Genomic DNA, 12,586 nt, shown 5'->3' on the forward strand with positions numbered 1-12,586 from the left:
TAGGGTGCTGGAGATCTAGAAGACCCATGGTAGCCTTATAAACCTTCTAAAATGCTTTTGATTCTGAAAATTGGGGGAAAAAACTTTTAATCACAATTTTCTTCAGTACAAGGGGAAAATATTCTTGTGGATTCCCAGTGTTTTGTGATATGAGCAGAATATCATTAGCATTTCCCATCTTTGTTCATAATTTGTGTTTTTTGATCATTGCCACTTGTAGCATTGCCTGTACTACAGTATTTTTTGCTAACCTCAGGCATACCAGTTACATCTGTATTGAACTTTTGGCCTTAGAAACCAACTGGAGTTACTTCACCACAAATCAGTGAATGTGCCTGAGGTGCATGGAAATAGTTAGTTGTATTCCAAAGATACATTTTTTTTTAAACACACATATGACACACACAGCATATAAGCATGTAAGAGTAAAGAATTGTATGAGGTACTCCTTTTTTTAATTCACCAAGTTGGAAGCCTTTTGCAGCTCTGTGGCTTAGAATTTCATTTGAGCAATTTACTATAGGGTATGTATTTATTAATTGATATTTAATTTTTTCAATTTTACCTGTATTACCAAACTGGTTCTCCAATAATATCCAAATTGTAATGTTGCCTTGCTTCAAGATAAAGTGTATTTGGCAATAATATTATAAACCCTTATGAATTGTATGCATGTATTTACTGTATCGTTCAATTTTTACAAGAAAACCTTTGAAACCAAATGGATTAATTTATGCCTTTTTTTTGTTGTTGGTGTTTTTGCTTGGGTGCATGGTCCAGGAATCAGACCCAGGTCTCCTGCATGAAAGATGAGCATTCTACCACTGAACCACCTGTGCACCCTAATTTATGGCTATTTATAATTTGCTTTGACATCTCACTGCTGCAAATTTCTTCAAATGATGAAATTTGTCTTTATAATGTAAATTGTGATTTTTGTTTTACGTGTGGGTTTCTATAGTTTATTTTTTTCAGCTTTTAAAATTCAGACAAGTTTTGTGTAGTTTGATAGAATTTTTAATTGTTTACATTATTTTGAAAGCTCAGAATATCACAGTGAAATCACTATAAATACAATTAAAATTCTCTAGATCTAGAGAAATATTACAGAGATATTTTCATGGGTTCAGTGACTTTTCATTTTATAACATTGGGCACGGTACACAGTGGCTGTCACATATAAGGTACTTAACAATTATTAGTTTAATTCTATTTTTACAATAACCTTGATTTCTTGAATTCTTTTGAGTTTTGCATGTATTAAATTCAATTAATGCTAACATGAAGACTAAAGTATCTCAAAGAAGCTTTTGGGATAGGAGAAGAAACGAATGTATCCATTTGTACATGGTTTACATGTTGTGGATGCTTTGTAAACATTTTCCTATGTGTTTAAACTGTGTTTCAGCAGGATGTAATTGCCCTTGTGTGTAGTTAAAATAATGAGTCATCCTCTGGTCCTGTGTGAAATGAAATTCATGGTATTTTCTGTAACATTTTCCTCAAGCTGTTTCTGGAGAGCCATTTAAACACAGAGAGCTTTCCTGATCATTTGATTCATTGTGCACCTGATTTTTGATCTAAAAGAAATTACCACAATATATTTTATTTATTCTTTAGATTTTAGCCTTGTAAGTTGAAGTGCTTCACATGATGATGTTAAAAGCTATTTGTCCCTTTATTGGGTATGGGAGGGTGGGGTTGAATGGTAGGGAATGAAGAATGCAAAGTGGTTTATTGTTCAAACTGTCCAGTTCTGATGCAACCCTGTACTGATAGTACCTTCCTGGTATGATATTGTAATGTTTCATACAATGCAGTGAACATAACCAACTTGTTATCTAAATAAAGAATTGATTTAAAAAAACAGTGTGATATACTACTTGGTATGATTTAAAAAATAAAAATATGATTGTGAATGTTTTAAACATTTTATGTAGTTTACATACTTATGCTGAAATTTTTCATACAAAACTTGTAGATGAATTGTAAATTCCAAGAAAAACTTATACTGCATAGGACACTGACTAATACCCCTTTGTCGGTCCAAAAACAGTTTTTACACTATTCTTTAAAAACTCTTTCAGGGACTTGAGTGGCCCTTGAAATACAAATAATGTATGAATTAGCAAGAAAAATTCATGTTGGTGTCTATTCTGAATTCCCTAGTCTAGCTGCTTTCAAAACATTTTGGTCTCAGGACCTGTTTTATACTCTTAGAAATGGAGGTGATCCCCAAAGAACTTTTTGTTTATATGGGTTCTATGTGTGATATTTATTGTATTTGAAATGAAAACATAAATTTTGCATACTAATCTGATTCATTAGGAATAATAAACCCATTATATATTAACCTAAATAACATGATTTCATGAAAATTGTATTCCAAAAAAAAGTGATTAATGTGAATAGTGGCATAGGTGTATATTTTTGTAGCTCTCTTTAAGGTTGAGCTAGATTGTCTACTTGTATTCACTTGGTTACAATTTGGTGCTTTAGTTGAAGTATATGAAAAAAATCCAGCCTCACACAAATACGTACCTGTAAAAGAGAGGAGCGTTTAATTTAGCTTCAGGTAATTGTGAATGTTCCTTTTTGGTACAGTATCAAAAGTAGACAACAAGTAGTTTTTTGAAGGTTAATGCGATGTGAAAGCTGCAGTCTTACAATGGACTTTTCTTTAAAATTCATTGGTCTGTCTTGCATAAATGGGTCTTTAACCTTTCCTTGATTTTGTAACATGCAGCAGTCATTTGGAAAATAACTGGTTTGTTGGATTATGCAGTTCTTCCAAATATTGACATTAAGACTATATTTTTAAAAATTTGTTAGTATGAGTAATCTTGTCAGCAATCTTTTAAGTATTGGAAATCTTTTTGGGGCACTTAAGGTGATGAATGTATATTTTTCTAAATGTTAATTTTCCTTTGAAAACATTTTTATTTTGGGCAACAAATATTGTTGATTGCTTTCCACGAGTAACAGGCTCACTTCATCATTTGAGATAAAATATCTGCTGGATAAACATGATCTGTCAGTTACTGCTTCAAGTAAAAATGGCTGGTTTAGTGTGCATCTCACGAGTGGTTTCCTGGAGACAACCATCAAACTTGAATATGTATCAGAATCAGTATCCTCATTTCATCATATAGTATATTAAAAAGATGTCTACTTAAGGGTAGGAGTTTAATGTAAATACTTCGTACTACTCTTATCAAGGACATTCTTAAGTGAAATTGTGTTGTTGTGGTCCCCCTGCCCCCCCACTCCCCTGTGGGTGTATGACAGTGAAGATACAATGGTAACTAATAACAGTTTGGCGCCACTGTCTTGATTACTGCTAAAATGCCTCTAGTTTTGCTCACCATTTCTTTTGTACAGTCTGTTTGAAGATGAACGTCTTAAAAAAGAAAATAGTTTTCACCTCAGAGACCTCCTGAATACTTCTCGGAAGCCCCCCAGACTGCTCTTGTCCTTTTGGACCACTCCATTGTGTGAATATCCCAGTGTAATGATAAATATATCTTAAGACGCAGGTCTGAGATAAAACTTACTCAGGATGCTAGTGGTGTGATTGTCACTGTTCACTGTAATTTTAGGAGCAAGTTAAAGTGGAATCTTTTAATATTCTGTTTTTTTCCCCAGAAAATTTATGTGATGTATGCCTACTTGGGAAACCCATGATTTAAGGTTAGACTTCACAAATGGCATTTGTTTTTTATGTTACGTATATTCAGATCATTATAGTTTTTTATTAAGTTGTCTTCAGTTATCAGTCTCTGGTTAGATTTGTGTTATTTCTTTGAAAAGGTCTAACTCAGAATTGAATCTTTTAATTAGTATTTAAATAAAATCATTTTACCATAACAGATAACATAACACATCAGTTTCGCTGGATAAAGCCAGGAGTTTTACTCATTTTTTAAAATAAGTGGGTCAGAATCTTATGCTCCTGTTTTTTTTTTTTCCACATGGACAAGCACCGGGAAACAAACCCGTTATCTCTGGCACGCCAGGCGAAAATTCTGCCTGCTGAGCCACTGTGGCCTGCCCTCCAGTCTTTTTTTTAGGGTTTTCAATACTCTGAACCTTTAATAGGGTTGGGGAAAAGAGCCCACTAGTTGCTATTTGTTGTTTGCCCAGTTATGAGTCTTGGTGGTTAAGAATTTCGTTTATTACTTGAGTCTTTGGTTTTAAATGTTTTGTCTTTTCGGATAGCCAGAAGTGACTGTAACTAATTTCCCCTTAAGTCAACTTTTTTTTTTTTTTTTTTTTCTAGATGATGAGGATTCAGTTGGGTTTTGATGTCTTCATAGTGCTTTCAGGTCCTCAAACCTTAACCTGTACAACAAATACAGTAACAAAATAGAATACCCATTTAAAAGCTTTGGTTATTTGGCTCTTTTAAGATTTAATTGAAATGTCAAGTTGCATATTAAATTTATTTTTTAAGTAACATCTCATTTTGAAGCAGAGAATCTTTGTAACATGCCTCCAAGTTTTCTTCACCATTTATCAATCTGAATTCAGTTTTTGTCAGTACTTTCTTCATACGAAATTTCTAGAATACATTGGCAGTTACACTGTCATTAATAAAAGTTAGAATGTACTGGTCTTATATATGAAAATGACAGTATTGCCATCTTCCTTGATGTCCTTTTTTTTTTTTGCAAGACCACAAAATGTCTTTTAATAACAAGGAAAATAGTATCATTGTAGGAAAATATTTCTATAATATTATTAGCCCAACATGTGAGCCAGAAATTAGAGAGCCTTGCTAGTTCCAAACTAAGCTGCCAGAAATGTTTGATGGAATGAGATCATGCGTAAATAAGTATTCTGACATTTATTCTGGACAAAGCTTTTGCTTTCCAAACAACAAATTAGTCATCCAGAAATCAAATGTGTTTCTAAAAGAGTCTTTGAAAATGCACAGTTGAGCCAGAGCAATACTGTATCTTGCCTGAGTCAAACTGAATTTTTATTCAGATCGTTACTGAAATTAACCAAGACTCTATCAGATTTCTTTTGCTAACCAAATCTTATTCTTTCTTGGCCTTAATTTAGATAACATTTTAAAAATGATATCTGCCTCAAATTTACATTCTTTCTTCCAAGTTACTTTCATTTGCATTTTGAAATTAGTCTGTTTTAAGTAATAAGTGAAAATATTTGATAAAGTTTTCTTTTGGAACACATTTTCTTTTGGGTAGCTAAGTTGTATAGTGAAAAGTAGCATAATGCACTTTTTTCTGCATATTCAATTTCCAGGTGTTCAGAAAATCCTTGTATTTAGAAGATATTAGAGTGCTAGTATAGTTGTACATATTAATCATATTCACTAGAACTATGATTTCATTTCAAAACAATTCTAAAAGTAACTTGTTTCACCAGAATAATTTAGTGGTCATTGTAGCAGTTCCCCCTTAGTCTTTTTAAAATGGTAAATTGCTTTAGCAGCCATTTTCTATTCAGTTTAGAGATTCTGTAAGCCCAAAGCCCAGGTATTTACTTTTGCCCTTTGTTTATGTTACGTTATGATCTAGAAGTAAAACAGTCTAGATACTAATACATAATAAGTTGCTTCTTCAGGCAGCATTACCACCTTTTTGTTGCTGTCTTTATTGGGTATATTGTTTTCTGCCTCTTATTTTCTATTTTAGTTTTATTCTCCAAATTCTTATACTAGCTATGTACAATTGCTTTTTTTCTAGATATAACTGGTAGATACGCTCTTCTAATTCAGTGTGAGGGGTGAATAATCTTGGTCTTAAGAGGTTAGTTGTATTTCTGCTGTCTTAACAGTATCTAAATGCTAGTGGGACATTTTTATATATGGATAGACTCATAGGTTTGGGATTACTTATATTCTTTTCTTGACTAATAGCCCTATTCTGTAATTTTGGCAACAGTGACTTCTTTAGTGAATAAATCTGTACAACAAATTTACCTTTTGATTCTTTTCACGTGATATCACCTGTAATGAAAATATTTAGGCATGTATTTGAGGTGAAGACGACCAGAACGTTTCAAGAGTTATTCTCTTTGTGGGTCTGTTGCCTTCTTTCTCTCCTAGGTGGTTACGTTTTTTTTTTACTTGTATAGCCACTATGCATTTCATGCTTTATTCCTAAGTCTATAAGGCATGAAATGCAATTTTTTGTGACAAAATCCAGCAGTAAGGTGATTCAGAGGACTAAGGAGTTTATTCTAATAACATTTTGCCTACAAATAAGTGTCTTAGTGAACTGATACAAATATATTTGTACTTAAAATTTACTATTAAAATTGATCTTATGTTGGCTGTAATTGATATTAGCTCTATTGAAGTATACTCCTGAATCAGAAGTTAATGGATTTAATTAATTCTGAGTTACAGTTTTTTTAGGAACCTACGAAACTTATCATGAAGCTTCATATTTTTAAATTACATATGCTATGAAATAACCTAACAGTCTTAAGAATTTTCCTGTAGTTCAAGCCTTTTCTTTCTAAAATGTTAAAATTATCAGAGAAAAGTGCTGGGGTACCACTTTTCAACCTCCTGCTGACCAGACTAGTTCTGCTTTTTTTTCTTTTGTATATATTAGAAAAGTTAGAAAATCACTAGACTCAGAGAACATGTAAATGTCTACGCAAATGAAACTGGACAATTACTCTCTTACAAGAAAGGAAGCTAAAGAATATACTGGTTGGCTCAGCTGTGAACAATATTTACAGTTTTTTATTTGGTGATATGCCCAAGTATTGTGATTTAGACATTTGGAAGGTGAGAGATCAGAAATGGGATTGGGGCATTTCACCATCTCATTTAGTTACCACCCTCCTATATAAACCCCTACAGTGTTTGCTTATTTTGAATTTTGGCAGAGGGTATTATGAGGAAGGGAGGGTGTTATCCTCAACCTCATGTTTGAATTCATCTGCTCACATTATGATCTCTACATCCCCCTCTTTTAAAACAAGCAGTAGTTGAATGAATGAAAGTATAAATGATGTATCATATTGTCTGACCACATTTATGTTATATTTTCCTCATTCAGAGACATTTAGGTTGTGTGCAATTTTTTACTATTACGAAAACATCTGTGATGAATAATTTGGCACATGTCCTCTGAACACACGTACAGTGTTTCTTTAGATTTGATTTCTATTTACCGAGAAATAAAATTACTGAATGAGTCTTGGGGAAATGCACATCTTCAACTTCACGCCGCCTCCACCAGCAGCATATGCAGAAGTTTGAGTTCTCCATTCCTCCCCAGCCTCAAAAACACTTGACATTGTCAGACTTTAAATTGACTGGTTAGATGAATATGAAATAGTATTTCATATAATTTGCATTTCTGATTACATGTGAGAGAACATCTTTCCCTACATATTTTAGCTGTTAGAATTTCCTCTGGAATGTTTACATCCTTTTCCCATTTTCTTTTGTTTGATTTTTTGTCATTTATTTGTAGTTTTTTGTTTATTTTTAAAGATATAATTGACATACTAATCCAGTTGTGTTTTGAAAACCTCTCAATTGACTTTTTCTTTTATATTTGTATGGTCTTTTGTTATTTATCAGTCTTTTTCTAATATGATTTTTGCTGTTTTTCTTATGTTCCCATACCGAGTTTATATATTCTCTAATGTTTTCTCCCAGGAGTTTTAAAGTTGTCTTCCTATCTTTCAAGCATACATATTTTTAAATAAAACTTAAATTTACATCTATATACAGTGTATATTTTTTATATACAGATAGCTAGTTATGACAACACCTTGTCGTGCTTGACAACAATTGTGTATGTATATACAGCTATTTATACATATATGTGTGTCCATTGTCTTTTTGTCTAAACCTATGCAAATATCACGCTATTTTAATTACTGTAGCCTCGTAAGTGTTGATACCCAGTAGGCATGCATTGTAGTTCATCTTAATGTAAATCTAGTTCCTTTTCATTAAAATACAGTTAATCTAAATCCTTTCTGATTTGTAACAGTCTGCGTCTACTTTGGTTTTCAGTAGTAGAAATAGTTCACCCTGTGATAACATGTATATTCCTGTTACACATTTACATTTTAAATTAATGCATAACACATCACTTAATTATTTTATATTTTTATAAACTGTAACTACTTTCCCCTTCCCTATAAAACTGGATCAGCAGCAGAGCCATGCCAACATATATTGGAGCCTGAGGCAAAAGGGAAATTCAATAATACTGATAGTCTTTATTTAAAATTCTTCTATTTTGTCATTATCTACACTTTGCATTTGTTTTGTTTTTTAAAAAATGTTGCACAAATATTTTCCTTGATTACTGAGTTGTCACCTTAAATTTTCTTCCCAAGGCAAATGGAAACCTGCCTCACCCTAGGTTCAACCCATAAGTATGCTAATTCCTGGGCCTTTGAAGTGACTCCCTGTTACAACAGTTCTGATTTAAAGCAGATGTTTCTAAGGAGGAATAATCTCTTTGTCTACTAGTACCCTTTAGTGTAAAATAGTTTTTCTGCAATGGTTTGGTGAAATAAAGGAAGAGCTGGACTAAGAAGAAAGAGTTCTTTGCTCCAGCAGCTTCCCAGTTGCTACAGGCTACCTTAGTCAGTGGGTCAGCTTTTGGTACTTTAAAAATATTAGTGTTGAGAAAAAACAAGTTCCAAAATGCTGTTTATATAAAGTTTAAATCCCCCAAATCTATTCCAAATGTCCTTTCCCCCCCTACATTTTAATGTTTTTGAAATTGGGAACCCTTGTAGATCAATTGTTAAGATAAGCATCTTACAACTCCCGATGCTAGGCAGTTGCTATTAATATTTTAGTTACGTAATTGGCTTTTTAATATTTTTTGAGACTACATATGTTAAGTTTAAAGGCTGCTTAAAATGTCTTCAAAATGATTATGCGATAATTTACCAACGAAACGAAGTTATTGTGTAAGCAAAAAGCACAAAGCAAAAAACTCAAAAAACATTTATCGAGATTAATAAAAAGTCTAAGTCTTAAAGTCTTATTTTAGTAAGTATAAATTCTAAATGTTGATAAAATAGTTTCATTGTTTAATTGGCAGCATTATTTTCCTGAATGGTACTTAAAATAATGGCATATCAGTGTTGATGAAATATGTATGATTTATTTATCCAGAATATGTATTTATAAAATATACATGGGAATAATACACAGTGCCACTGGATAATAGTTCAGAGGAATTGGGGAGAATGAGATTAAGAAATAAAACAACAAAAAGGAATGATAGCAAAATAGTAACACCTGTTAAATCTGGATTCCGAGTAAGGATGTCTATTATATTCTCTTCTGTAATTTTCTGTGTTTGAATTTTTCACAAAATTTTGATTTGTGTAACAAGATACAGAAACAAAATGAAATCAGTAGTCCTGAATTGCCTCCAGGAAGATGATACCAATTTGTAATCTCAACAGTGTATAAGAATTCCTATGATTTGCTTTCTCACAGTGTTGCCCATTGCCATTCTGGTGGGTAAAACTTAGTAATTAATGTGCTTTTCTTGATTTAATGTCCAATTATTTATATACTGTGATATTGGATATTGTCTAGTTATATGTCTTTTTTTTTAATTAAAGGCTGTTTATATATGTTGCTTATTTTACTCTTAATCCATTTATGTTTTTGCTTATTGATTTGTGAGAGCTTCTTAACATTTAGGAAATGAACCACCATTCTTTCATGTCACAACTTATTTCCCCCAGTTCAACGTTTGATTTTCAATTTTTTTCTTTTTTTAATAAAGGATATTGAGGAATGAGGATAAGAACAAAGGGCAGCTAAACGTACCGAAATGTCCCAATTTCTTGAAAAACTACAAGCTCAAAATCATAGTTCTTTTCCCCAAATCTTATGTTATGCTTCTTTTTCTGTGTTTCTTGCTTACACAACTCTTTGTTTCTGTGCCAGCTTTCCTACAGGCAGAATAAGGGCTTTTTACTTGCTATGATTGGAGAGGACTAGAGAAGGCTTTGATTCTCTGATCTGAAGAGTTGTAGACAGAATTTTGCCCTCCATATATCTTGTTAAATAGAATATGGTGGAGTTTGTTTTGAGGTACAGTTTACAGTAAACTGTAAAGATGTTAAACGTACAGTTTGATGAGTTGAGAACTGCTTGTTTCGTTTTTTTACATTCAAAAGTTTTAGAATGTTATTATTTTCCTTAACAGTTTCAACCTTCAGTTCCATACATAGACAATTTTTTCACATTCTGAGTAAGTAAATATTTATATTTTCTTCTACCACATTGGTCTTTTCTATTAGAAATATTTAATACAACTGATACCTTGGGGTATTGCTATGGGGCAAACATGATGTTACAAAAACATAATGTTAACATTGTTCCATAACTTCCACGAGTATCCCCTGACACCAGCTATTATATTATCCAACTTTGCTCATCTATTTGGGCATTTGAAATGTCCTTTATTATATATTCTTGTATATTTCTGTCTTTTTAAGGGCAGTCAATTTAATTGGTATGTGTTGTACATCATCATATCTTAATTAACATAGTTTTGTTATACATTTTATTATCTGATAGATAAAGTGCCCAGACTACTTTATAAAAAATTGTGTTTATTCATCCAGATAAACTTCTGAATAATTTGGTCAATGTTTCCATGCCAAATAAAATATGTTGACTAAATTGCTCCATACGTGGATTAATCTGGGGGTTGTTGGTATCATTAGCAAAGGTAAGTTCCATTCCAGGAATAAGCTACATCTTTCTGTTTATGCCTTTTGTATGCCCTTTACAGTGTGTAGCTTTCTGCATATGGTGTACATATTTCTGATTAGTTCCTTGTTATTTTATATTTCTTATTGCTGTTAAGAGTAAACTTTCTTCCCTCAATATATTTTTATTTCATACCTTCTTAGTAGACGACTGGCTTTGCTCATTTATAAAAATTCATTTCAATTTCTATCCTTTCCACCAGATGGCAGTCGTGGGCACAATCATTTGTAAACCTGCTGAGAGCTCTGGTGACAAGAAAGGCTGTGGCTGGCAGACCTCCCAAGTCCCCAAAAGTACCAGGACAAAAAGGTTTTTGTTTTTTTTTTTAATCTGAAAGAAAAATGAACCCAAAATTATGTAATTACAGTATTTATACTGCTATTAACCTTTAATCATATAGTGATTAGTGGAGGCAGAGAAGAACTGTCACTGTATCCTTCAAAATCATATTTTTCCCTGTCCATGTGATCAACACCTGTGGCTTCTTGGCAGTGCTTTTGGTTTTATTCCAGGGACTCTCATGTTTAAAGACAGGCTTTAATCTGTCATTGTTGTTTCTCTTCTCCTAAAAGCACCATTTAAATCATAATTTGCTGGATTTTTAAATGTTTGTGTAAGAACGTTTTTCAACTCTTGGTTGAGATGTTTTTTATCATTCACAGGTTTCCTCTAAAATGAGGTAAAATGTTAATAGGAAGGAAAGTAGGCATTGAAACTGGCCTATTCCATATGAATATAAATCTTAATAATCCCCTTAAGTTAGATAATTTTAAGCTTAGTTTAGAGAACTTTGAAAATTTAGAGAGCTTGGTTAGGGTTATAAAGTGGCAGGAAAAAAAAACCCACATCATATTTTGGACAACAGTATCACCTAAATAAGCTCTCTTCTTGTACTTTTATTATGAACCTATTTGTTAATCAATTTTGCTTTTCTAATTAAGGAATTATATAACAACTGTAACTATACAGTGAGTGTGCATATTCCCTTTCTGAAAGTTTATATTTCCACTCCACTGTTGAAAAGCACAAGAAGGTATGGCAAACAAAAATACAAACACCTGCTCAGTCCTTGAACACAGAGGTATGCCAAGGCTAATTCTTGTTTTTCCCAATAACAATTGAAATAAATGTTTTAGAAGTCCATGTAGCAAAAATCTTGAAGTAGTAGTTAATCTTTTTTAAGGAAAGCCCTGGGAAAAATTTCATTTTTGGATCTATGGATAATTTCATGGTATGATTTTGTGAAATAGCACATTTCTTTAATGTGTTGCATGGAATTTATTCATATTTTGTTGTATGTCTGAGAATGAATGTTGAAATAGATTTATCAGAATTTCACCATGTAGTAGTTATGCCTGGAACTTACTTGTAGTGTTTTAAGACATTCCCTCAACTAAGAGATAATTGGAATTGGTTAGACATAGGTTCATGCCGTGTGTTTCAGAATACTTAGGGATAACCTGAATTTTTTGTTTGTTGGTTGGTTGGTTTTTGCTTTTTTTTTTTTTGCATGGGCAGGCACTGAGAATCAAACCCAGGTTTCTGGCATGGCAGGTGAAAACTCTGCCTGATGAGCCACTGCAGCCCTAACCTAAATTTTTTTTAAAGTGATACTATAGGCTAAATGCATCTGAAAGGTTGGTTGTGCAGAATTACTCTATGAAAAGGGAAAATTTTCTTTCTAATAACCTATGCTTTTATTTTGTAAATGTGTTTTTCTAGGGCTTTTAACTTTTTCTAGATGGGATGCACATCAGTCTGGCAGCTAAGATAGAATGTTGTCTAGTGTAGAGTACTAGCCTACACCAACAGTACTAGCCTATACCACAC

At 32.6% G+C, this 12,586-nt stretch overlaps 1 protein-coding gene across 5 annotated transcripts in view; it reads left to right on the forward strand.

Annotated features, from left to right (window-relative positions):
- Positions 1 to 12,586, forward strand: part of PPM1B (protein phosphatase, Mg2+/Mn2+ dependent 1B) — a 147,703-nt gene that overhangs the window by 108,523 nt on the left and 26,594 nt on the right. For 3 of the 5 annotated variants that reach the window (XR_013164240.1, XM_077134127.1, XM_077134128.1), the window contains exon 6: positions 10,959 to 11,065. Coding sequence is in view for 4 of the 5 variants with exons in the window: in XM_077134127.1 (XP_076990242.1) it covers positions 10,959 to 11,065 (107 nt within the window). In the remaining variant the exon portion in view is untranslated. Of the gene's footprint in view, positions 1 to 3; positions 6,106 to 10,187; positions 10,233 to 10,958; positions 11,067 to 12,586 lie in introns of those variants that run through there. The other 2 variants (XM_077134129.1, XM_077134130.1) reach the window with 2 other exon arrangements.

Source organism: Tamandua tetradactyla, chromosome 17 (genome assembly GCF_023851605.1).
Source record: "Tamandua tetradactyla isolate mTamTet1 chromosome 17, mTamTet1.pri, whole genome shotgun sequence".
In the NCBI taxonomy this organism is placed as follows: Eukaryota; Metazoa; Chordata; class Mammalia; order Pilosa; family Myrmecophagidae; genus Tamandua; species Tamandua tetradactyla.